The 27,918-nt window shown below is 35.6% G+C and overlaps 1 protein-coding gene across 1 annotated transcript in view; it reads right to left on the minus strand.

Annotated features, from left to right (window-relative positions):
• Positions 1 to 9,382: 9,382 nt before the first annotated feature.
• LOC124352869 (semaphorin-5B) overlaps positions 9,383 to 27,918 on the minus strand; it is a 121,691-nt gene continuing 103,155 nt past the window's right edge. Inside the window, exons 5-16 of the mRNA XM_046802584.1 lie at positions 25,114 to 25,321; positions 23,924 to 24,229; positions 22,140 to 22,339; positions 21,162 to 21,452; positions 19,344 to 19,500; positions 18,137 to 18,350; positions 17,203 to 17,544; positions 16,730 to 17,092; positions 16,172 to 16,339; positions 14,992 to 15,159; positions 13,864 to 14,016; positions 9,383 to 12,362 (exon numbers count right to left, since the gene is read on the minus strand). Coding sequence (XP_046658540.1) covers positions 11,965 to 12,362; positions 13,864 to 14,016; positions 14,992 to 15,159; positions 16,172 to 16,339; positions 16,730 to 17,092; positions 17,203 to 17,544; positions 18,137 to 18,350; positions 19,344 to 19,500; positions 21,162 to 21,452; positions 22,140 to 22,339; positions 23,924 to 24,229; positions 25,114 to 25,321 — 2,968 coding nt within the window. The 3' untranslated portion in view covers positions 9,383 to 11,964. The remainder of the gene's footprint in view (positions 12,363 to 13,863; positions 14,017 to 14,991; positions 15,160 to 16,171; positions 16,340 to 16,729; positions 17,093 to 17,202; positions 17,545 to 18,136; positions 18,351 to 19,343; positions 19,501 to 21,161; positions 21,453 to 22,139; positions 22,340 to 23,923; positions 24,230 to 25,113; positions 25,322 to 27,918) is intronic.

Genomic DNA, 27,918 nt, shown 5'->3' on the forward strand with positions numbered 1-27,918 from the left:
AAATAATTGCTCCCAACTCAACGCTGGTAACGCACGAGACCAAACTTAAGCGTTTTTATCGTCGTGTATAATAAAACCTGTAGATAGAAGGTTGGCAACAAACATAGCGCGCCGCTCCGTTGTAAGCGTTATTCACGCGGCGTTTATAACTCTGGAATAAAGCAACGCCCTCTAAAATGTTATTCCATAGACATACGATATATCCTTATTTCTCTGCCCTTTCGCAATTTTCATCATTCTTACATCATAACGCAAGATGTTTTCCCCATATTACTTTATGACGTATCAATATTGCGTCATCTATAAGTAAAACGCGTAAAGTCGTTATTTACATTTCCTTGATCATACTTTCAATGTATAAGTAGAAGAATGTATTCATTCACACAATGTACTCATTCACATCATTCTCAAAATAAATACTGGTAAATTAAAGCACGAGACAATACTCTTTATAGTATTACTAGATACTTTATTTGTATTTTTTATGAACTATTTTAAAGCTAAAGAGAGGTTCTTATTTTGAGTTAAAAGTCAATTCCTTAGCTAATTGTTTATGCACGATTCTCAGAAGTTTTAGTTAATGTGCAGCTCGTTCTGAACCTTCTGTTGTATAAAATTTAAAATGTTTTGTTTAAGAAACTTTTACAAAACTAATTCTCGCTTTTATGACTCTGCCATATGAATCTTTAAATAAACTTAACCTTATACAACGTAGAGTAAATATCAAGGATTTAGATTTAAATTGTATAGAAAACAACACAGAATGAAATAATATGAAATATTTTTTATGTTCATGCATGGTTTTACCATAAGCCATAAAGTACAGACAGTTTCAACAATGAATTAAATGTTTTGAAACTTGACAGAAGCTCTCTTTACTTTTACGTTTTGAACTTCTGAGGATGACTATTGTGTTGAAAGTTTAGAAATCAGACTATAGAACTGACTTTATAAAATGGTGAGAACCTATTTTAGTTTAATTGTTCAGTCCAAGAGACCAATAATATAAATTACTATAGGTAGTTGAAGAAAGTTTAGATTCTTGTGGATGAGAAGTGATTTTGGTTTTATCTATTTGAATTATTTCACAAAGCAAAATTACATCTTTACTTAGTTAAAATATTTGTACAGATGTAATTTATGTCATTGTAATCATTTGCTGTGAATATTGGAATTTTTTTAATAACATAAGTAGATAAATTGAGGAACGGGGTGCAAAAACGACTTGTTCCGGCTCAGGTCTTTTTTCGTTGAAGTTTCTCTCTCTCTCTCTCTTATTTATTTTATTGTGACACTTTCAATCCAGCAACGCTGGTCAATGAAGAAGACATCAGGTATCAGGTAAGAAACTATCATGTAAAGATATCAGAAATGATGAAGAAAGTAAAAGAACTGAAAGTGTTTAAAAGTAGTAGCTTGCCTGCCAAAGAAATCCGTGAGATACAATGCTCGAATCCAAATGCTATATGCAAGATTTAAGTTGAATTAATAAAGATAAATCACGGTTTTAGAGATTATCTTAAGAACAATACCAAGGGATTTGAACCCACCAATAAATTGTCCAAAAACTCATACATTACTGTTTATCAGAGTATGAGCGGGGTTGCAGTCATATGAGCACAATAAAATTACTGATCTTAACAAGACTGTCAAATTTGTAAATTTCAACCCTAATATTTATAATATTGAATTGTCTAAATATCTTGACTTGGAAACCAGAATCTTATGTCAAGACATGTCTACACCAAGACTCCTCGACTGATGAAACTTGAACATAGTACTAGCTAAGCATAAGCAACTTCTCCAATAAAAAATAAGAAGGTAGATATACAAATTATTTACAAGTATTTGATTTATTTAATTATGTTGATATTCATTTTTTTCTATTTTAATTAATATAATACTACTTATGTTAATCATACTTCTCCTGTAGCAGGAATGGAGTTAGATCGGGGGTGTTGCTTTAACCTTTTTGAGACTTATTACAGTTGGAATTTAAATATTTATGATGGCATGTAAAAGCAATACGATATAATAAATATGCATGAACAAAACTACTACTGTGTTTTAAATAATTTATTTTATATTTTTATCTCTCTATGCATTACTTTAATAAATTAAAGCAAGCTTGAAATCAGGACCTAGAGGATGGGTTGACCTTAGTTCGGGCAATCCCCAATGAACTGCGAAAGTACTTCCCCATGGGTGACACTATCTATATAGACATTCAAGACTAATGGGGGATCCGAATCCAACCAGTGATAGGGCTCGGATGAACGTTTATCAAGCGTCTTGCATGAAGTAGTCCTGATGTTAACAGAACCCCAGAATCTAGGCTAGTGCCCCGATTTGCACTCTGCGACAGCGGTTGCCCTCGGCATCTCGCAGTAGTGGTGCCAGGTCGTACATGGCCAGTCTCAACGTTCTGTGCGAAATCGTACCACACACATACTTTTGTATGGGCTGGGGGCCTCTAATCACACCTTAATTTAGTATTATTAAGTCAGTCGGTACATCTATTAATATTAATATCACTTAAATAATAAATTAGTTAATAAATTAATGTACTGTAATCCATCCTTTTAAAACAAGAAACCTTAGGTGGTCGCAGTTTTTTTCCCCCAAGTCTTCAGGGATCGTCTCAGGGGAAAGACAATGTGGCCAAATCTATCCCTGTCTTTGTTAATATCCTGTCAGCCCTCGTATAAACCAATAAGGGGCGGCTACTCATCACCCCTAGAGAACTCCCGACTCTTCTCTTCGCGTCATGGACAGACAGCTATCACAATCTTCACCTGTGTGTCGTCACGTACGTACTATATCTTATTTGCACAGGCTATACGGGTCTTACATCGCTAGTTTAAACAGGATAATTTATACTAATACTTATTTCACTTTCGATCGTAAGGCTCCGTAACAGTAGTGAAATAATGACCTGTAGTTTCTAAACTTGTTGTTCTAGACTTGATTATTGAATAATCAAAATAGTTTAAGATACTAATAACTTAGCAAGTATCAGGCAATCAATATAGACTACTAATATATGCTTTAGACTACATTTAAAGCAAATACAATTACAGGAAAGATAACCCTATGCAGAGTACGGGTGTGAATGCGAGTGCGTGCGCGTGATTGCTCGTGAGTGTGTACGTGTGAGCTCATATCTCCTTGACCGGACTGTAATCCATCCTTTTAAAACAAGAAACCTTAGGTGGTCGCAGTTTTTTTCCCCAAGTCTTCAGGGATCGTCTCAGGGGAAAGACAATGTGGCCAAATCTATCCCTGTCTTTGTTAATATCCTGTCAGCCCTCGTATAAACCAATAAGGGGCGGCTACTCATCACCCCTAGAGAACTCCCGACTCTTCTCTTCGCGTCATGGACAGACAGCTGTCACAGAAGAGTCGGGAGTTCTCTAGGGGTGATGAGTAGCCGCCCCTTATTGGTTTATACGAGGGCTGACAGGATATTAACAAAGACAGGGATAGATTTGGCCACATTGTCTTTCCCCTGAGACGATCCCTGGAGACTTGGGGAAAAAAACTGCGACCACCTAAGGTTTCTTGTTTTAAAAGGATGGATTACAGTCCGGTCAAGGAGATATGAGCTCACACGTACACACGCACGAGCAATCACGCGCACGCACTCGCATTCACACCCGTACTCTGCATAGGGTTATCTTTCCTGTAATTGTACTATGTTCAAGTTTCATCAGCCGAGGAGTCTTGGTGTAGACATGTCTTGACATAAGATTCTGGTTTCCAAGTCAAGATATTTAGACAATTCAATATTATAAACATTAGGGTTGAAATTTACAAATTTGACAGTCTTGTTAAGATCAATCATTTTATTGTGCTCATATGACTGCAACCCCGCTCATACTCTGATAAACAGTAATGTATGAGTTTTTGGACAATTTATTGGTGGGTTCAAATCCCTTGGTATTGTTCTTAAGATAATCTCTAAAACCGTGATTTATCTTTATTAATTCAACTTAAATCTTGCATATACCATTTGGATTCGAGCATTGTATCTCACGGATTTCTTTGGCAGGCAAGCTACTACTTTTAAACACTTTCAGTTCTTTTACTTTCTTCATCATTTCTGATATCTTTACATGATAGTTTCTTACCTGATACCTGATGTCTTCTCCATTGACCAGCGTTGCTGGATTGAAAGCGTCACAATACAATAAATAACTAACTAAATTTTACTATTTACACTATTTACAAATGCAAGTGGCGGCAAGGCTAGGCTATGTTGCTCGCGTTCTCGAAAAAATCTTTGATTGAGTAGAGAGGGTTGGCCAGGGACCACTTCCTAAGCTTCCATTCAAAGTCCCTGCTCTCAAGAGCTTTAATATGTTGAGGGAGGCAGTTGTACATTCTTACTGCTAATGCGGGGAAACAATCTCTTGTCTTGCTTAGCCTACAGGAGACTGTATTTAGTTGTGAGCTGTTCCTCAGCCTGTAGGCATCCTGTGCAAGGTTTTCCTTGACATGTAACAAGCTAGCGACAACTCAAAGCCACTCACTATTATCATTAATAAGTCTTTTGAGGATGGATACTTCCCAAATGAAATTAAAACCTCTAAGGTTGTGCCTATACACAAGTGCAATGAAAGAGATCAAGTTAAGCAATATAGGCCAGTAGCTGTTCAAAGTGTATTCTCTAAAATAATTGAGATCATCTTTCTGAAAAGATTAATCCCTTACTTGGAGAAAAATCAAATTTTGAACAACCACCAGTATGGTTTCAGGAAATGTAGGTCCTCAACAGATGCAATATTGGATTTGTTAATTGATTTATATGAGAATCTTGATTTAGTGGGTGAACAGTTGTGTATATTTTATGATATGACAAAGGCTTTTGATCTACTATCACATGATGTACTTATCAAGAAGCTGTTAGCTATCGGGATAAGAGGCAGGCATTGAAGTGGATCCATAGCTACTTGAAGGACAGAAAAATGGTGGTAACTGTACGATATTCAGGAACAGATGGTCTAACTCGACACTACCGTTCAGAGGTCTCTCCCCCTATTAACACAGGTGTTCCTCAAGGTTCAAATTTGGGCCCCGTACTGTTTCTGCTCTATGTGAGTGATTTACCACAATCAATAACAGAAGGTAAGGTCTGCCTATTTGCTGATGATGTTTGTCACTGTTTTGAAGACCTGAACAAGGATTTACTAAGATGCAGAGCACAGGAAGGTCTTAATGAAATGAGCAAATGGTGTCAGGAAAATAAGCTACTGCTAAATAAAGGCAAAACTATGGCTCTAATGTTTTACAACAGGAAAAAACCAGATAGTGCCCTTTTACTACGGCTTGAGGGAGCGAGCATAGCAGTAGATGAAAGCGTGAAATATCTTGGCTTAACCATAAGCAGTGACCTAAGGTGGCAACAACATATTATAGAATCCATATCAGCGAGACTTACATGGTGCGAAGGCTCCAGTCAATTATGGACGAGGATGTGCTTTTGAAGGTGTACTTTGGATGCTTTCACAGTATCATCAGCTATGGAATTATCTTCTGGGGAAATAGTTCAATGGCGCAACAAATTTTTTTGATCCAGAAACGCATCATAAGGACTATCTGCAAAGTACCCTATCTAGCTCACTGTAGGGCACCCTTTATTCAGTTAAAGATGCTAACAGCCATCTATATTCTTGAATACGCAATAATGGTAAGGAGGAACCCTGAAATATTTATAAAAAATGACCAAGTACATCAATATGCTACAAGACAAAAGAAGAACGTTTATGTCAGCCAAGTAACATCCAGCCTAGCAAGAAGTGGCCCAAGATTCATGTTTGGGAAAATATATAATAGAATCCCAGCTGAAATTAAAGTAATTGAAGATATTTCAAAATGATGTCATAGCGGAGCGCTAGTGGTCTCATTCAAGAGGGGGTACTGTGTAAAGTTTTGTCCCGACACGGTTCAGTCGCCATCATGCGTTGGAATAGTGAGGAGCGTGCCTTTGCAGTTGAGGCCTACTTTTCAAGCGGATGTTCGGTTATTGCAACACAGCGTGCATTTCGGAATCGCTTTAATTTAGCCCCGTTGGCTCCCGTCCCAGACCGCAAATCAATTGTTACATGGGTCAATCAATTGTTACTACATTCAGACAAACTGCAAGTGCGACAAAACGAAGAACTGGAGTCCCTTGGCCCGTTAGATCACCTGAGAACATTGAAGGAGTGAGAGCGTCAATGTTGCGATCACCACGGCGTTCTGCGCCGTGCAAACACGCATCTGCCCTTGGACTATCCGATCGTTCTGTGAGAAGAATTATTCGTGATGATCTTCATTTTCATCCCTATAAGATGGCGATAGTGCAGGAACTTTCAGAACGTGACTTCAATTTTCGGATGAACGCGTGTGAGCTTCTTCTTGATGTCGTTCCCGAGGGTGCTATTGTTTTTTTTAGCGATGAAGCCCATTTTCATTTGTGTGGGTCGGTTAACAAACAAAACATGTGCTACTGGGCTGACACCAACCCTCGAGAATTGCATCAAAGGCCTTTGCATTCACCGAAAGTCACAGTGTGGTGTGCAATTTCCTCAGCTGGAATTATTGGTCCCTGGTTTTTTGAGGAAAATGAGATTACAGTGACAGTGACTTCGGACCGGTATGTAAACATGCTACAGAATTTTTTTTTTCCCACGGCTAGAAGATTTGGATTTGGGGGACACTTGGTTCCAACAAGACGGTGCAACAGCACACACTTCGAGAGCATCGATGGCTGTTTTGAGGGAAAACTTTCCAGAGCACCTTATCTCAATTAGAGGCGATTTGTAATGGCCGGCACGCTCTCCCGATCTGTCATCTTGTGATTTTTTTCTATGGGGTTTTTTGAAATCCCGTGTTTATGTGAACCGTCCAAGAACCCTATAAGATTTGAAGACCAACATCCGAGAAGAAATTGCCAACATAACACCTGCTACACTAACAACAGTCATGACAAACGCCAGAAATCGGCTTACGCAATGTATGGAGAATGGGGGACATCACCTAACAGATTTGATCTTCAAAACAATGTAAATAAAAACTTTAGACATGTACCTACATTATAAAAAATAAATAAATATTTTCTCATGCATACAATAGTTTTTATTGAGTTTTGAAAAAAGGAAGTTATGCTGCCGCACCCTGTATATACGTATATGAAAATAAAACCAATAAACACAATATATTTACTTTAAAAAAATTACAAAAACAACATCAAGCGCTGCTGACAAAAACAGCATTAGTTACCAGTGGCGTAGCAAAGGGGTGGCAAGGGCGGGCCGCACCGGGTGTCACCTTTTTTGGGGTGACACCCACCCGGACTCTCAACTTTAAGAACAATGTACAAACAAACAAAAAATAAATCGCTAGCACAAACATTTCTTTTTCAGGGATTCCTCCACTAGCACTAGCTCTACGTATAATTTGGAGATTCACACAAAAGAGCCATATTATGGAAGAGGCAATAGACATTGCAACAAAACAATCAGAAGACTACAATATTCCAACAGAAAAACAACTTCGGCATAAAAAACGGATGGTTGGTGAGATGGCCAGCGATGCAGGACTCACACTGAAAGAGGAGCTTCAAAAAGATATGTTGGAATGTCTTGACCGATTCAAAGTTGAACTCCAAACAAGATCGAAGTCTCTTCAAGATGTAGCTTCATTGTTCGAGATCGTACAAACTAATGCTTTGCTTTTGGCGAATACTGAAGAACTGAAATCAGTAACATCTAAATTTACTGATTTTTATGATGAGGTCTCAGAAACCAAATTACTTTTGGAGATACCAAGACTGCGAAGACACTTAAAAGTCGCTAATGTTACGGTTACTAATTGGGTGTCTCTAGATTTTTTCAAGTTTATTGTAGAATGGGATTTTACAGAATCTCTTTCAATTCTTATGATTGCACTGATTAACTGTTCATGACGGTTTGTGTGTCCGTAGCTTCATGTGAGAGGAGTTTCAGTAAATTAAAATTAATAAAAAACTATTTGCGGGCAACAATGACCCAATCGCGGCTTAGCAATCTTGGTATATTAGCTATCGAACAATAGGCAATACAAAATATAAATTTTGATGAAGTTATTGCTGAGTATGCAGCTGTCAAAGCTAGAAAGAAGAAATTTTAATTGTATAACAATTCCTTTTCTGTCTTAGTTATTGTTTTGCTATTTCTTCAGTATTATAAATAATAAATGATCCATGACCTTTATCATATAAAATTAATTGCTTTTTACTTTCGATGGGGTTACACCACCAACTTCCGCACCGAGTTAGCCCAAGTTAGCTACGCCACTGTTAGTTACAATGCCATTAAAATATGAACCAATGAACCAATCATCATTAGATTTTGGTGATTGTCACGAATATCGCAATTCAAATAAAGAAACGAGTAAAGTTAGCCCAAGTTAGCTACGCCACTGTTAGTTACAATGCCATTAAAATATGAACCAATGAACCAATCATCATTAGATTTTGGTGATTGTCACGAAAATCGCAATTCAAATAAGTAAAGTTAGCCCAAGTTAGCTACGCCACTGTTAGTTACAATGCATTGACATATGAACCAATGAACCAATCATCATTAGATTTTGGTGATTGTCACGAAAATCACAATTCAAATAAAGAAACGAGTAAAGAAATCACTCAGTACCTTAAATAGGATCTTAAAAAACACAGAAACAGAACATAAAGCATTTAGTATGTGGTAGTTTTATAACGCTTTCTAAAAAAACTGTTTTAAGAAGCAATAGTATTTTATTCCTGGTTAAACATCTGTGGAATATAATATAAGCTTTACAAATATTTGGATTTTGAATAAAATAGGGTAAATAGCAATATAACCACTCAACATTTCTAGGGAAAACTTCTTTTTGCAACTTGGGAATTTTTAACATAAGACCATCAAGTTTTGTATGTATATTACAAACAAGTTTGTCTGTGTACTGTGTAATGATAATTTATTTCCCATCAATTAGGCAAGTTCAAACTAAGAAAGTTTCACATTTTTATTTTATTGACATTAAAATTACACAAATAATGATATTTTAAAGACCATCAATAAAAAAACCAAAAAATTATTGAGTTTTGTAAAAAAATAAAATAAACTAGCCACATTTTTAACCATGCGTTAGCACCATCCACATTACTGTTGTGTATCATGGTGTCTCACACATGCCCTTATTTAAAATAGGCTTAAAAGGCACTGGCATCAATGTGTAAACAAAAAAGGGCCTTGGCAGTAAAATGTCTGTCAGTAAAAGGGTTGTGAGCTGTCCTTATTGCACAGGTAAACTCTGACCAATTGACCACTCAGCATAGAATTTAATTTTGTACAGGACTGGTGGTAATACTTGGAGGATTAAAAATACAAGTTTTCTTACTGGTAATTTTATTAAAAAATAATAATATATACAGAACGTAAAACTATAATTAGCAACACAGTATACAAAACTCAATGTGAGTCAAATTTTACCTATCCTGATAACAGAATACTCATTTATTACAATTATTGCTCACAATATTTTCAATTATATTTTAAATTCTATTGTATTTTTACAAACATAGATAATATATAAAAATGGCACTTTCAATATTTTGTACTCTTAATTAGTATAATTATTACAAATTTGGTGTGTATTAATTTTTGATAATGATAGTACCACATTGTTGTATTAAACCAGAAATAACAATTATTACAAATTAAATTTGATAATTTAGATAATGACAAAGGCCTTGCAAAAATGAAAATGAACAGGGCAAAATTTATTGGATAATGTCTTTACTATTAAAATGTCATTTTTTTAAATCAAATTTTCGCTATACAAGGATAATAGTTAGTTTCAGAACATGGAGTATGTGGTTACTACTACTTTGTTAAATGGCTAAGACTAATATTGTAAAAATGTATATCTAATTTAATTTTTTAAATAACAGAACTAAGAAGTGATACTCTTAGAAAATAAAAAGAGTTGATACTTTTTGGGACTTGGTACATAAGGGTTAACATCTTTAATTCTATTGGAAATCTTGAAAAGATATAATCCTATTGTCAAAAAACACAATCACAGATTCACAAAAGACAATACGGACTTAGCTTGAACCTATATAGTATAAATCTATACAAAATAATAAAATATCTATACAAACAAAATATGTACATAATATACAAAAACTATTAACATTTACAAAGGCACTATAAAATTGTTTATTATTATTATTATTATTAGTCAACTAACTCCACTAAAACATATTTAGTCTTATGGTCAAAATTTATTACTTTTTTGGTTAATAGCTTTATATTCAACAACATACCATATCATTCAAAAAGTAGTAATAATGCAAGAGGAAAATTCCAGGGTCAAGTGACAGTGATTATCAAATTTATTGTAGTTAGGTACTAAATTAAACCCTCAGACTACACTACTAAACTATTTAATGAAGCTTTAGACTTGCTCGATACATGGCATAGGTTTTATATTACAATAAACAGTAAAAGAAAAATTTGGAATAATCAAGAAAATAGTTTGAAAATAGATAGAAGAAAGGTAGATGTGTTTGAAATATTACTGACTGGCTAGAAAGAAACAACTTTATTTTATAAACATCAGTAATATGACATATAATTGGCATAAATTAAAGGAAACACACAGAATAGTAAATAAATGAACACCTCTCCATCAAACATTGATCAATTTTAAAAGTAGTAAAAGTTGATATGATCAGAGTTACCTTTACCACACTTTACGAAATACATTGGAAAGTTCACAAATCATTTTCCAAATTAAATTTCACTTCAAATTTTTGATGAATCTTGGTCAATTGCCAGTATTTTCCCCCCAATTTTGCCTAATGGAAAGGGCTATTCTTATCGAAACTGCTTATCAATCAACAATTTTTTTTACGAGCAATACATTTTGGAGACTGACATCCTGGCAATACAAAAGAATACCTGAAATTTTAAATGTACTTAAATACAGACTAAGTACATATACAAACAGTCATAAACTACAAACATATTTGTCAATATTGGATTATATATCTAATATCAGGCCACAGTAGCAGTTTACTGAAATCTGCTCAATCCAAGCACTAAAACAATAGATTGAATATGTTATTGAGCAATTATTATTAATCAACATAGGCTATTGCTTGGGTAATAAAGGCAGACACTATGAAGTTCTAAAGATTTGTAACTATCTACAACATTGTCATTAAAATGTTACAATTGTTACACAAAGCAACAGCAACATTAAGTACTTTACTAGTGTTATTAATTGGCCCCAATATACATTACAGTCTTGTTTTGTTTAGTGAAACAATTTGATTATGCTGTGAGACATATACCGCAGAGTACGATATCTATTATTCCTGCAAGCTATGTTAAAGCTGCATAATTCACTCAACTTAAGTCTGCATAAAAATTTTTCAACTTTGGAAAGAATATTAAAAAATAATTTTTCGATTTTTACCTATAAAGTATTTATTTAATAGTAGTAAATTTGTCAAATACTATTAATTTATCCCAGTATATATTTTCACAGCATAATCATTCTTGAATCATTTTGGCACAGCGGTTTTAAAAACACGTGCTTCCTTATCTACAAAATAACAATATAGTAAAAATATCAATTAATGTCCATTTCTCTTAATGTGTTAACTCCCTACAATCAAAATGATTTTTGTACATATCTTACTTATCATAACATTTTATAAATTTATATAAAAAATTGTATGAAAATGGGTATTTACAATGGGGATGTTGATCTAAAAGCACCAAGATATGTATATTGATACTATGTGGATTTGTTAATGTTCAGTTATCACATTCATCTACGAACGCTTATATGACTAGCACCAAAGTCTTACTGAGATATTCCACAACCTCCTCGAACCCAGCAAGTCTGAATACTCTGTTCAAACATCTCATCTAGTTTTGTCAATCAGAAAAACTTGTCCTGTTCAAGATCTGCTCGTATGTGCCCGTTGGCCATACTGTGGCTGTTCCGCTTTATCGTGGCGGTTTCGTAGTCCACTGGCAGTTTTGCGAAAAGTTTTGGAGTGCCATTGGACAGTGAGGCGTTCTTGGCGGAAAACGATGGTGTCCTTTTCGGTGAATGCATCTCCTTCAATGGCACTGTGACGTAGGAGTTCTGCTTGGTAGAGATGAAGTGAGGGCTGCTGGGTATTCTGGGGCGACGCCGCTGCAGATAGACGTAACCGAGACCCACGGCTAGTCCTGCACCCACTGCAAACGCCAGCAGACAGAACGCAAACACTGAGCCAAACGAAACTCCTACGCTCGCTCTGTCCAATGCCAATTGGGGTGTAATCTCGTTAACTGTAAAATACAAAATATATTGAGTATGTTATATACACTATATATAAAACTCGAACTGTGTAATACGATCATTTCAACCTTGAATGGAATATAGCATTAAATGCATCTACGTATATAGAATGACCTATGATAATATTGTTGGAACTTGTGAATCTTAATTTACTAAATGCCAACAGGAGTGAAGCAGATGTGTGCTGGTAGTGATTAGCAATTCAATTCTCTCTCTTCAGGAGTTTTCAATATTTTAATCATAAATGAGATTTTTTATGATCTGTGACTTTTTACTGTGATGGGCGAGCAAGAAATATTTAGATAAAACGAGGAAAGTATGATTTGGAAGGGAATATGAGTGGATAGTGGAAAAATAAGAAAGAACAGATTAGAAAAGACTGGGAAATAATTTAGTGGACAGTTCTGGAATTAGAAGTAAACCTTTTTATGCATCAAGAAGGAAAACTGTAACAGGAAATTTTCCGCCCTTGACGAAACAATTATGATTTTTTCCGACAGTTTTATCAAATAAATTGTGTATTTAGGCGAACAACTGATTTTGATCACAACCTTGAAAATTCAAGAATGCTTACATATTTTAGAAGTGTTCTAACAGCTCTGACTAGAAATCAGTTGTTTTATTTTGATTCTGAGAGAAACATAGTAACTTTCTTCGTCAAACACAACTAACTAATTTTCGCTCAAAACTAGCTCAGATGGGAGAAAAATATATCAAAAAGATATTGCCAACTATACAGCTATTATTTGCCCTATAATTGAAAAACAATACAATAAAAAGTTAAAAACTAAAATTGTGAGAAATTAATAAAATTAAATACTGTGATGAATTCAGTAATTTTAAATTGTACAACTAACTTAATTGTTTTACAATAAAAGTGAATAACATAGCCTAATTAATTAATCACGGTAAAATATTAATCAACTACATTAAGAAGTTATTAAAATGTTGACAAGTGTGCAAGGCATATGCTGAGTATTATTATAGCTGCATGTGAATCATTATTCAGTGTATAATTAGTCAGTAAGAGTCCACAGGAAAACAACAGGTGCCAAACTCTTATATTAAAATTAGATCTACAAATTGCTACTCTCCCCTCATTATAAAGAACTAGGATTCACATAACGGCACAAATGGAACAACTGGAAACGTTCCACAAAACTTGTGTTACATGTTATAGTATGTGAGTAAGTTCCCTCACACCAAACAAAATGGCAGATACTGTTTGCATCTCTTTGGCTATCCCTTGATGCACTTGTCAACAGGTCCCATAGTAAGAGACATATAACTGCAGCCTGGCCATATTGGCAGATACTGCACCCCACGTAAAGGGTTCAAGAAGGTACATGAGAAGTAAAGATGATCAGTAACGATCACTCGATTATTGAATTCACTAGTTATTTTTCTGTTACAGCTGGCAACACCGCGCCACAACCCAGGCTTGCACTGATATGTCTCTATACTAAACTACAGTAAGCACAGAAAACTTACAATCATCATCTTCCAGACAAATCCGGGACTCCCGGTGTTGACCTTGACAGAGATCAGGGCCAGGATTCGAAGTGAGACAGTCTCGGGTACGATGTTGCTGCCGAGAACTGTCACATGGTGACCACACCGACCATGTCGTCCATCCTAGCAGGGCTGCAAACAAAAATATTTAATTGTTGTTGTTGTTAATTACTCTTTAACATTTCTACATGGATTGACTTTGACACAGCCTCACAGAAATTCAATATATGAGCAGCAATTCTGTTTAACACTATGAAGAGGGTAAAAGTATTTTTATCAATGCAATGAAATATCAAGTCAATGAATTAGTTTGTTCTGAACATCAAAAACTTACTTAACACTACTTACTTAGCAATGCTTATAAGCATTTTGCACTTGAAAAAAATACTGAAATGTTGAACTTAATGTACATTAAAAATTAATTGAGGAAGGCAACGCTCAGTGATTCCTGCTATGATGGAACTGCAATAAAAATCTGTATTGTGAGTTAAAATGGATTGGCAACACTTGTTTGTTACGACAGCATCAGCGATTTTAATTTATTAATGTTCTCCAGTGCAGGGACAGAAATGGTTTTAGCGCATGCAGTTGGTCACACTGAGCATTTCTGTTGCAGCATCTGATAAAAGCCTGTTATGAAACATTTATTAGTTGTTGAACTTTTAGCTTTCTTTCAGCTTTTATATTTATTTATCAAGCTCAAAGTATATTATATAATCATTATAGGATTTAACACATGTTTACCTGACATATCTTAATTATCTTTTCAGTATTCAAGCATTATTTACACTCATTTGTAATCTTAATGGAAGCTGTTTTGTAAGCAGTCTATATGCAACCAGAATTCTATGGTGTGGACTTTTGAGTAAAACTGAAAAAAACTCCTTTGGTCACTAATGATTACTAAACTATTCAGTCATATCACTTGCTTAAAAAAGACAGTATAACTTAACTAACAATAAAGACAAACTTTACTTACCTATTAGACTCATACTTTATTCATATTTGACTTTAAATAAGTACTTTGGTACAGTAGTATCTCAAGATAATTTAATGGAAATACTTTTATTTCACTATTGTGCAGAACAGACTGGAGGGAGTACTCACATTGGCAGGTGGGCATCTCACAAGGCTCCTGGCTAATGGCTGACCCCTCACACCCGGAGCCTTCCAGAACTCTGTTGTTGTGAACCATACACTGGCGGGAACGTTGCTTGTATCCGATCCCACAGGACACTGAACACTCTGACCACTCGGTCCAGCAACTCCATTCTCCTGCAATACACAGGAATTTAGTTTTTAAATAGCTGTGTGATGTTTAATTTAATTTACTAATACGTTTACGACGACGTGTACCCCATTGGGTACACATGACCTTTCACGACTGCCATCACGTACCCAATCGGATACACACTGAGCTTTTGTAAAGTGCATTGTGCGTCCGATGGGGTACATGTTACAATGCATTTCTTTATTGCGTTTTTATTGTTTGCCTGTCTTGGTGGTTTGTTGAATTTGATCCCGCGCTTAAATACCTCAGACTATCTTGTACCCCGTCGAAAATTGTGAAAAATCACAATGAAATAACGGTTTTTGTGCAAAATTGCAAAGTTTAGATACCTTTCTCGTTATACTTAGACATTAGAAGTAGAAAAACTGTTTACGGTTTTTTGCTATTATCATTGAAAAATTCAATGGCAAATAAAAATAAATGGAAAACGCTGGCATCGTGAACGTGTTAATTTACCATTTACATAATAATTTTCCTTACAATAAAAGAATAGTTTATTTAAATTTGGAGCAGCTAATAGCAGCATGTGTAATAAAAGAAACACTTGGAAAACGACAGTATAATAATTAAACCGGCAATAAGCTACAGGGTTGAGGGACAACTGATAACTCTTTCTTCTGATTTGATTTCAGTGTCAGTCAACCACATGAAGATTGACTATTTGGCTGAAAATTATGACTTTCAAGTTTTCTATCTTGTTCAGTGATGCGATATAACTATTAATTAATTACATGTCTGATGTTTGGGTTTAAAGTGTATAAGACTAAAAAATGGTTTGATTACTTTATAGGACCCTTATAATGCCCTTAATTTCAACTTCTGCCAATTAATGGACGGCTAATGACCTATTTCTGTCATAGGCAAAATTTAACTATTGATTTCATTAAAAACTGACAAGAAAATATACAACGTGAGGTTTTATAAACTATCAAAAATTTGAACAAGATGTGTTTTAAAACGTAATGAATCAATGTAAAGAATAAAACAAAAACTAACCTTTGCAGTTGTGAGTGTTGCAAGTACGGGCGATTCGAGAAGTCCCTTGGCAATCGTCAGGGCGGCCCTCACATGTCCGCACTCGGTACTGCTGGCCTCCGCCACACTCCACTGAGCATGGAGACCAGCTGGACCAGTCAGACCACACCTCTTCCACCTCGGAACGATCTAAAATTATGTTTATTATTAATGTTTGTGTTTTACCAAACTAACCTTTATTTAAAACTTAACGTCCAACGTTTGACCTTGCAAGTCAAATATCTTCCTCAATTTCCCAAGTCTAGTGTAATGCAAATATAACAGGAGATACTGTTCTTAAAATTATTTCTAGATAAATATAATAAAAAAATCTTCCCAAATATTCAATATATCTTGGAAATATGACTCAAATAATGGTGTACGCTGTTATAATTATATCAAATAAATGAATTTTAAATACATTTCAATGAAATACAAGTTGAAAAATTAAGAAATTTTAGGTTTAAGTGTTAGCTACTGAGGGAGTGTCATAGAGCATACTACAAATTACTATGGTAGCTAGTATGGACCTATTCTCACCAGTTCTCATGCATACTCCATCGGGTTGGCAGATCCGCTCTTCTTCCTTGGCTTGGGTGACCTTGATGAGGCTAGGGTCGGGGCTGGGAGCACGGCAGGCAAATCTGAACCGTTTCTCTGTACCGTTACCAATCGGTATCCAGGGAGTCCATGAGGAGAGTCGCTTGCTGTCCACACAAGCTGCGGTGTTACAAGTCTCATAGTCCAGCGCGCAACCAGGGCAGTCCAAGCCTCCAGGACTCTGGGGCGGAGGGTTGTCACAGCGGCGTGTGCGGGTTCGGTAGCCTCCGCCACACCGAGAGGAGCATTCACTCCATGGTCCCCAACTGCTCCAGCCTCCATCCCTGACTGGTACTACCACCGCTGCAACCAAAGTATATATTAATTTTATTTTCTGCGGACATCCTTAAGTGTAAAGAAGACAAGTACGCACATTAGAAAACCTTAAAAGTTTGTTAAAACAATGTACTGACCAGGGCATGGAGGGTTAGAGTGGCAGTACATCTCGTAGCGGTCCGAGCCGACACAGACACGCCCACCAAAGGCAGGGGCAGGGTTGCCACATGTCCGTCTACGTGTCTTGACCGCAACCCCACAGCTCTGTGAGCAGGCAGACCAGGCTGACCAACTACTCCAGGCTCCGTGTACTGTGCAGTTGGCAACTCTAATGGCAGGACCGACACAGCTATCGCCACCATGGGTTGGTGCCGGATTGTCACATCTGCGGGTGGAGCAGAGACACTCATCTGTCGAGTCGTTGTAGGTAGCATGCGAACACTGCGCCCAGGCAGACCATGCTGACCAACCTCCAGAAACTAAAACACATGGACAAAACATTTAAACGACTGTGAATGGAAAAGAAAATTTTAATATAATTTGGGATTAACAACACTTTAGTAAGCTGACATGTTACTTTGAATAACACATTGATAAAGAGGGTGAAAATTAAAATTTTTCTCTACAAAAATTTGTTTTAAAAAGGTTTTATCAGAGTACAGAAAGAGTTACACAAATTATTTGGATTGTTGAATTGTTTGGAAGAATTGGGGAAGTTTTATGATTCAAGCTACTTGAGACTAACAATATATTGAACCAAAAACATTGAAATACAGGGAAATCCTGACAAAATAAACAGTGCAGTGTTTATAAATCCACCTTGAAGTACTTGAACTGTAGTACCCAAATATTGAGAACTTAAATAAGAATCCAAAAACTTGCTCATGTTCTACAAATATTGAAAACAATAATTTATATCAAAATGTTGAGGAAAGAAATGCAGATACAATCATCTTGTATGTTACATAATTATTCTAGGTCAAAATAATTTCCACTGTTTATTTTATTTGAGCAGTAGGAAAAATAATTTTCCTTGCAATGGTTATTGTGTGCAAAAATGATATGACGTACTTGGCATGTTCAGTATGGGGCACTGGGTAGCATCCTGATGCCAGATAGAAGTGAGAGGGTCGTTATTTGGAGGGGGCACACAGCGCTCTTTGTGTTCGTTCCAGCCGCAGTACGGGTCCATGGCGTTGACACAGGCTAGTTTAGTCTGGTGCCGAGAGCAGTGCTGGGCTGGCACCCGCATCAGCTGCTCTTGGGTGCCAATGTACACTGAATCCTGCAAATGTCAGATCATTAGCATCTTTTCTTTATATTCTTAGTGTTTAAAATAATATAAAAATAGTTTAAACTTGACCTAAAAATAGAATGGGGGAGTAAAAACGTTATGAAGATCACTGCTATGGTACAGTTGAAATGAAATAATGGTATAAAACTACATCTTTTAAATATTGACATTTTGATACTGGTTTCTTTCACTTCTAAAGATTATTCTAGCTAGTTTGTATGTCGATAGAAATAATGTTTAAATTTTTAATGACTTTAAACAACACTACAATAACAATTTTTCTGGTAATACTTTTATTAAAAGCTCATTACAATAAAACAATTTTTTTAGATGATGGCAGTTTTTAGCAAAAATTAAAACAGTTCATTATCAGTCTAAAAATTTGTAGAAGATTGATCTTGAAATCTAAAAATACACAGTACTGCTGAAATAATATTTTTTTTATTTCAAAATGAATTATATTACAGATGGGAATATTTTTCATGGCCACAAAGAAAGCAAAATCTCGTTGAAGTATAACACTCTAGAAACCAATAAAAATATAAATAACTTAACAAAAGTTAACTGTAAAATTTCAGACAATCTTTCTGACACTTGAGGTTTTAAGAATTTAGCAACAAATTAATACTAAGAGATCACAGTTCCCTGTAAATGAATTTGATTTAGCAAGTTTTGTCTAGTGATAAGCTCTTATCAACAAATAAAGATATTTAATAACACACTTCTCAAGTAATGTTCATAAAAAATTGTTAAAATGAACACTAGACACTTATTAACGGTTTGAAATTGAACTTATTGTATCTTATATTATTTATTATACTCAAAATATACATAAGAAACATTATTTCCAAGAACAATATATCAAATACAACAAACTGACAAAAAACATAAAATTACATTGTGCACTTTTAGTAGCTGAACATTTAGTCATCTATGTAATCACCTTAGATTGATATGTATTAAAAACACACCAATAATACTTACAGTCTCCTTCAGATATTGAAGTGTGAGAATAGGCACATTCGCATCGATTGGGAATGGTCTCCAAATTTCCAGGACACAAGTGGTTTGAGTTCGGGAAAGAACGGATATCTTCTTGATCAATCCTTCAAAGGTCGCTACGTAAAGAACGTGGACAGCCCTGAAATTATAAAGACGCATAATTGAAAGGCAAAGAATTCATTTTGCCATAGAGACAATGGACAGCAATTAATAGAAACGTAATAGGCAAAAGAAAAAAATTAAGTTTTTGCTAAAGACAATACAGGGTTTGATCACTAGGTCTAGCAATTTATCTCTCAGTACTATTCACTCGAAGGTATGGCCATGAAATAATAGTTGAGACAATGCATGGTTGCCACACGCTTGTGACCAACAATACAGGGAGTGCTTGAGACTTGCTTCTTCTCGGACTGGAATTGCAACAATGTTCTAGCAAACAGTATTAGGATTCTTTAACCCGAGTGCCAAGTACGTTTGAGGGGGCGACGCTGTCATGCCAATATTTATGACAGGTCACCTCTCTCAGTACCAAGCACTCTTTTGGGGTTTGTGTAGCGTTTAGCCAAATCATTATAACTTTTAAAACACTAAATATAATGAGATAATTTTCTATTATTGTGTAGGGGGAAAATTAGGCTATAACTTGTAATATTTATTTTAATGATACAAACTAATACTATTTTATTTTATTTCCTAAAACTTTAGAGTACAAAACTTATAATTTTATGATCTTAATGCATTTGTATTCGTCTTTTTTATTGTTCTATGTACACAGGAATATTCAATGGATTTAGTGTGCAGTTCAGAGGCTGTTTAAACTACAGTAGGCCCAAAACCCTGTTTCGTCTTTTTGTTTATCTTGGTGTTGTTTTAATCCGATGTTATACATCCGATGAAAATAAAAATTGGGTATGGCAGATATTTTCCTTTTTTTATATGAGAAGATTCTAGAAAAATATCTCTTGGACATTCAGCATTTACAGTTTAGCGGCATCAGGAAATCAGAATGAATGAGAAACAGGAAATGAAGAGCTAATGAAAGGAACTGACTGATTGCATATTCCTCATGGAACTGATGACAGGTTATGAACCACGTTGCTAATTCTGACAATTTCTGATGTTATGAAACCCTCAGTTGTTTTGTTGAGAGATGCAACCTTCTCCAGATGTTCCATCCTTCTGACTGACTTTCCCTCTTGAACCAATCACTAAGAAGTACTAGACCTCTAATCTAGAGAGAAAAGAGTCAACTCCTCAGATCTCCACCTCTCTAATTCCAAGCATTTGCTAATGATTAAATGTGTGACATTAAATAAAAAATAAAACCTATTGTAATATTTACAGTATTGAATTATGACAAAACTGTTAATGTAGACACTGTTAGTAAAAGTTTAAAAACTTAAAGTAGAGAAAATATTTTTTATGAGCATGTGTCTAGGCAATTAAAAAAATCTTATTCATAGAAATAATTTATTTTAATACACAAGAGAGAGGGATGTTATACATTCTTATTTATATTTTTTTAGTGCAATTAGAAACTCTCAAGAATGTTTTGATACTCTGCTTGTACCAATTGTGATTGTGAAAGTGTTAAAATAGTCTTTTACTTATACATCAACTCTTTTCTATCTATAATTTAAAATTTGATACTTTAGCACACATTTTAATCATAAGTGGTTATTGTCTTGGGAGTGTCACCACACACTACTGCTCTAATCTCTGGCAGCAAACGTGTTAAAGGTCCAAATAATGTTTTAATTTTTAAATTTCTGATGGAGTAAAACATTATTTTAGTCTCACCTGTGCATTTTGGTGGGCAGAACATCGACAGCAATATGCAGGATGGTCTCTAGCTGGCTGGTGTACAGTGGTGTCTGCGAGGTTGGCTGCACTGCACTGTCCATCAGTTGGTAGCGCGAGGACTGCAGCACTGACTGCGTCGTCTGCTGACACTGTGTCTGCCTGGATCCTGCGGTTGAATGGCGCTCCCAGGCCGACCCTACTGATGCTTGGTACTTGAATGCTCCATTGAATGCTGTCTGAATTGCTGTCAGGTTGAATGAACAAATTGCTGAACCTGGGATGCTGTTTCTGTAATGTGGATCCAAAAGAATTTCAATTTTAGTATTAGCTTAAAAATGTAAATGTCCTCATTAAATAAACATCCAATCACACTGTCTGTTTTATCTTAGAGTGCTCAAAAACAATATTACTGTATTTGTCTGGAAAACTCCTAATATTTATTCTATATAAATAATACCAGTTATAGTACACTAAAGATTACACTACAGATTATTGGATTGTTTCATTGATAAGTTTGAGTTTTGAGATATGCTGAAGATAAATTAACAAAACAAGAAAGAGGTCACATGTTTATTTAGAAACAAGTTTTATAAAATATAATTCATTTACCTTTATTGGTCATTCACTGCCAGACTTTGCTCACATCAACAAGTATATGTTCAACAAAATTTTTAATATTTCAGAAAAAAGATCAGTAAGGAATATAGCTCACTTTAATATCACTGAACACTTGATAACTAAGCCATTGGAAATGCCAAAGTTTAGAATCCCATCTTTATTAATTCCATGAAGATTTCAACAACACCAATTGCACAGTTGTAAACGAATTATGAAAATGCATAGCTGTACTTCAAATTCAAACCTTGATCACCTTATTTTCTAAGTTTTATAAAAATTTAAAAGTTGAAAAGTCTGAAAAAATACAAATTTATTTATAGATTCCAGTCACTGATCAAATTGTTTAGAGATGGGTACCTGGGTGTGGTGAACGTGGCGTAGACCAAGCCTTCATCAGGCAGATAGGTCATGCCTTGTATCTCGTCGAAATAGAAGGGATATTCTCCTGGCAGAGAACAGTTCAGTCTGGCCTTCAGAAACGTTGTCCAGTTGTCCCTCAACATGAGTTGCCCACCCTGGTCATTCTTGCAGACCCTGGCTATTCTAGAGTAGATCCTCTGAAACAAGTAGATATGATTGAGTAACTAAGTTATGGTTGGAATAATTGCATTGTCATATACAATAAAAGAGATGAAATCGATCATTTCAGAAAGAAGAAACTGCGTTTTAATAGTGTGGATTAATTAAACTATTTAGCATTCTGAGCCAACAGCTGTGGTATCTGCCTTGGTTTTCGTAAACGAAGCCAATCATTACTCATTTTGAAAATTATGGAAACCCACTAAAAATTCTATAACTGGTTCTATATTATGGTTACCTATCTCAGTCCAGGCACTAGTATTATCACTGTCTTCTAAATGCTTGAAACCCTAGAAATTCTGATTTCTTCTAGAGTGAATATAAATATGAGTAGGTATCACAAAATATTTTACAAGCATCAATTGAACAGAAACACTTCTTTATCAAGGCAAAATTAGAACCATTAAAGATAAGTAAAAAAATAATTATTGCTGTAATATATTTTCATCAAAATCAATCACAAGTCATGGTTTAAATTTGGACACAAAATAAGATTTCAGTAATATAGATAAATAAATTAATTTTAACCAGTAAATTCATACAGATAAATATGAGTTTAACCTTACTCAAGACAACACAAATTCAGCCAATAATTTTCAGTCTTGAGGCCTGGGACCCTCAAAGTGATTGGGATGGATTATTATTATTCCATGATAGTAATGAATAAGTTTTTTTATAAATTTATCCTGCAAAATGAATAATATATAAATAAAATTAATAAATAAAAAATTTTTAGAGACAAAATATTTTTAAACTGCCACTGAAGGTTCAAAGACCTTATGGAAACAACTAATGGTATATTTTTTAAATCTAAAAATGGTACATTTTATCCACTGGCATGGATGGTGTGCAGCAACATGCACTGTCTATCCCACCTCTGTTCAGTCACTGCACATTAAATACAACCAGTGCAATAATATAAATAATTTTACAGTTACTGAATTGTGTTCATACCAACAGTGACATGTGACTTTTCATAATGGTTAGAACAATACTGAGAAAACATTAACAACCCCACAAAGACAAGAAAAGGTCCAATTCTTATTCTTGAAGACATTAACTTCTGTAATTTCTAAATCTAAAGAAAACAATTCTTTTTAAATTCAAACAAAATTCATGTGCAATCCCATAACGGGTTTTAAAGCAATAAAAATTTAAATTTGATGCACAATAAAAGATTTGTAACTTTTTCATTCAAACTACGACAAAAACTATTAACACCTGAAATAAAAACGGGGAAATGATTAGATAATTATTTGCCTATTGGTTTGGTTAACACATAATTCAATCTTAGGGGTACATAATTTCTGCACCAACAGTTATTACAATTCTCTGAATACCAATATGAATGTTTTAATCGTTTAATGGTTAATGTAGATCGTTTTCACATAATCACATTATCCAATTTCTTTATAGCGTGTTTAAGAAAATAAGCAAAACAAAATTATATAACACACTGTTGGATATTCCTTAGTAACATTAAGTATGTGTGAGTTATGTATCTTCATATATAAGTAGTCTTTGAGAATCTTAATATACTAAAACTATACTTGTGGCTTTACCTTTCCGCAGTTGATGTATTCGACGGCGCTCTCACGGAAGAGGAAGTACACAAAGGCATCGGTCTCGAAGGAGCCGACAAACTGGGGCTCGTTGAGCCACTTGGAGTTGTACTGATTAGTTCGGAGGTAAGGGCCAGCAGGGCCCATATCTCTGGTGATAGCAGCATCGGCCCCAGAGAAGTCCATGGGGCTCCCAGCGAAGTATTGGCCTGACATGGTCATCAGGGCCGTAATGTTTGAGTGAGGACTGTAAGGGCACTTGGCCACGCCTTGGACCCATTCTGTTACTCGGTTTACATCCTCCATCTGAGAAAACAATGACCAATCTATGTTACTTACCATTCTCAAACAAAACAGAATACATTTTTCTAAATAATACCAACTAATTTTTGTGCATGACAACAATAACAATAACACCTGATATTTTGTGGGATTTGAATAGTTATGGAAGTTATAGTTATATGGAAGAATATGTGGTTTAAATGCCCTTTAATCTCCCTCGTAAAGGAATTAAAGAAGTAATAAAATATTTACAATGTGGATGAGGATGAGTAACGTTTGTAATTGTATTGAACAATATTTTACTAAAACTATTCAGGAATTAAAACTACAAACTGCTGTCCAAAAAATAAGGTGTTAAAAGAGTCCTTAAAACGGGAAATCCATAAACTGGCTTGATTCACTCAAATTGTTTACAGGAAAGGTGTATATTTTAACTGCTGGAGCAATATACAGTATAATCATCAATTTACACCAGGAATCTATAAACTGAACAGATTGTCGTGTCAAGATTTGTTTACAGAGCAACAAAGATTGATACAGTGTGGCAACTGACATCTTTAACAACCTCGTTCTTCACACCAGCTAGTGATAACAAACATAGATAGTGATCAGCTGTGTAACCAGAATGATTTATCACTGGCCGTTACAATAGCCAACTATGTAATGGGCGTAATTAGAGCAAAGGGGAGGTGTGGCAGGCCAACGAGATAGTACAGTACTGACACATATATACATGCCACTCTCTCTGTACAGGGCTACAACAGTCTTTGTCAATTATGGAACATGTGTTGAGTACTACTCAGGTGTGAAAGGAATTATGCTTGAATTTCAGACTGCCGACTCAGTACACGTTAATTAACAGAAAACATTACATATGTTACTTATAGAACCACTAATACTGATCCTACCTCTCTCCAGGAGCATTGAGGTGTGAAGGCATTTGTTCCACAAGTGAAGAGTTTCTTGCCATTGCTGAGCAAAACCTTGACGTAGTTGTGGCAGTCTTGTTCGGTCTGGCCCTTGTCCTGGCACAGTTGTACTTTGTCGGGAGGTGCTAGCCACACTGCCTTCTCCAGCTTCTTTAGCTCTTGCAACTTCAGCCGGTAAAGAGAGTCTCTGTAAAAACAGTGCCTTGTTAGAATCTGGAAATTCGGCAAGTGTACGAAACTTTCCCCATAGCATTTTGTTTGTTCACCAGATAAGGTATTCAATTCGCAGGTGTTCAACACAATGTTATTCCAATTAGATGGATTAAATGAACGTTGGTTATTACATTTCGACACCACATTAAAAAAAAAACTTCCATTTGCTGAACATTTGGGATTCAAACAAGCAAAGAATAACAAAAAATAAAACAATTCCAACAAGCTAATTGTAATATTTTACTTAATTAACTCAGCTTGCACTGCCTGCCAGATGGTAAGAATGTTTTCATCGCTGGGTGAACAATTTATAGCATCATATACCTCAAACCACCAAAGGGCTCTTCAAACAGACCATCTTAGTTGAAATATAAACCATGCAGTCAGAATTTTCTTATAATTATTAGATTATTTTAAAAGGTACAAAATTAGTACATGATTCCTCATTTTCTTTCTTATGGAGGCAAGACACAGTGGTATGCATTCATTCAATGGATAAAGCATGCATGCAAATAACGAAATGAAGCATTGTTTTGACTCGAATTGTGACAGGGTACAGGGAGAAGCTTTAAAAAATGAAGAGGCGGAGTGCCGGTCGGTGTTTGGAAAAAGGCTTTTGACAGTGAATAGTTATTGCTTTCAGGGTGACCTTGACATGGCCTTCAACCGAGCGCCGAACTGGCCATATGGTGGCTCTATAACTGGTCTCGGACTCGCGGCAATCTGCATCTGCGGTGGCTCTTCCATTGTTACTGCGCAGGAGTCGTGTCGTTCACATCATGGTCGTGAGGTTAGCATGCATCACTGTGCAACCGCGGATGGAAGCAAGCATCACTGTGCAACCGCGGATGGAAGCAAGCATCACTGTGCAACTGTGGATGCGAGGTGAACTTAAAACGCTAGTAATCTTTTACATTATGTTGAAAAATCTTTGTCCGTGCAAGTTACCGCCGTTGTGAGCCCAGCCATTACGCTAACTAGACTCTGACGCCATTTACAAGGCGATAACAACACGCCGACAAGCGAAGACACAAGTTGTGGGCCATAACACCACCGAAATTACGAAGGCGTCGGACGAAGGTAGAATGCTAATCCGAATCGTAAAACAGTGTTCACCAACAGTTCACCGGCGCTTTCACCGATTTCAGAAACGCCGTTTTTATTTACGACCAACACATTAGTGCTGGCCAAACCAAACCAAGGCAGCAGTGCACTATATCAAGTCCTCGTGGTTGGCCTGAATTGGCGAGGTCTGCTCTTAGGCAGTAGCTGGCTGGTTCGGGATAAGCTTCCACAGTTCAAACGATCGTAATAGGATTTAAAATTTCTGAATTAAAATATTTCAAAGTTTGATTTTGATTGAAAATCGCCAAAAAGGGTTTTTTTCAAAAACTGGAAGTTATTGTTAGTAAACAGTATGATATGTAAAAACGCAGAAATAAATAGGAAAAATTCTAATATAATTCCCGTTATTGCAGCTATATTTGTTATTTTGTGGTGAAATTTCAAACTCGGATATCTATACTTTTTAATTAAAGAGTAGACATCATCATTGGAATTTAAACGTAACTCTTTTATTTAATGCGTATTTTTTAATGTTATGATAACTTTTTAAAGTAAAATACACTTAATATAAATTGTATCTGTTACATAAGATTTTAATTATCTCTGAATAAGCTTCCCCTGAAGATTGGTAGTAGAGTGTTTTTACTGTAACTGTATACCCTCTGACCTGATCTTTGTCCTCCTTTTATAAACAATTAATGGACCTAGTATTTCAAAAATTTCCCGGATCCTCCTGCTGGGGGGGGGGGGAATGTCCATACTTCCGATTCCAGTGTTTCGGACACCCCCTAGAGAAATTTTCTGGGTGCGCCGTGTCTAGATACTCTAAATATATTATTACTAGAGAAGTATCTAAACTTTGGCTTGTCAGTTAGTCAATATCTAAGTGATAAGCCATTAATGATAATTTCCCGCCATCAGGCGACATGAGGTCAAATTCACTGAAAAAATAATACATCAAACAATGTTTGGACCGTTTCGTCGAAACAAAACAAACGCTTGGAGTTATAAACGAAACTGCACGAGGAACGGCTGAGAAGATAAACTACAGCACCTTACTGGTGATGCTGGATGAAAATCAACACTTTGCCTAGTCCGTCTGGAATGTGTCGAATAGTTGGTACACGTGCTCGAGCCCAGAGACCGGCACGTGTTAAACTGAACAATCAACACGGTTCTCCCCGCGCGTGCCTAAGCCTTGTAGTTATTGGATTGTTGAAGTCATCCAACATGCTAAACTTCACTTGGGATTTCTGATGTAACGTTGCTAGTAGATATTTAGGGTTAAGGTTCTTCAAAAGTTGTGAGGCAAAGGTACACAATACGTATGACACGGGCATTATTGAGGCGCTTTGGCCATATGGACAATTAGACTTCAAACAGACTTATTAAAACGAATTTACTTTGTACTTGAGATCATGTTTGGAAAGAAACTTTGTGGGGCCTACACTATTTTATTATAATTAAAAACTTTTTGGATGTTTTGTTCCTGTGCTTATTTCCATA

The sequence above is a fragment of the Homalodisca vitripennis genome, chromosome 1 (genome assembly GCF_021130785.1).
Source record: "Homalodisca vitripennis isolate AUS2020 chromosome 1, UT_GWSS_2.1, whole genome shotgun sequence".
Classification (NCBI taxonomy): domain Eukaryota; kingdom Metazoa; phylum Arthropoda; class Insecta; order Hemiptera; family Cicadellidae; genus Homalodisca; species Homalodisca vitripennis.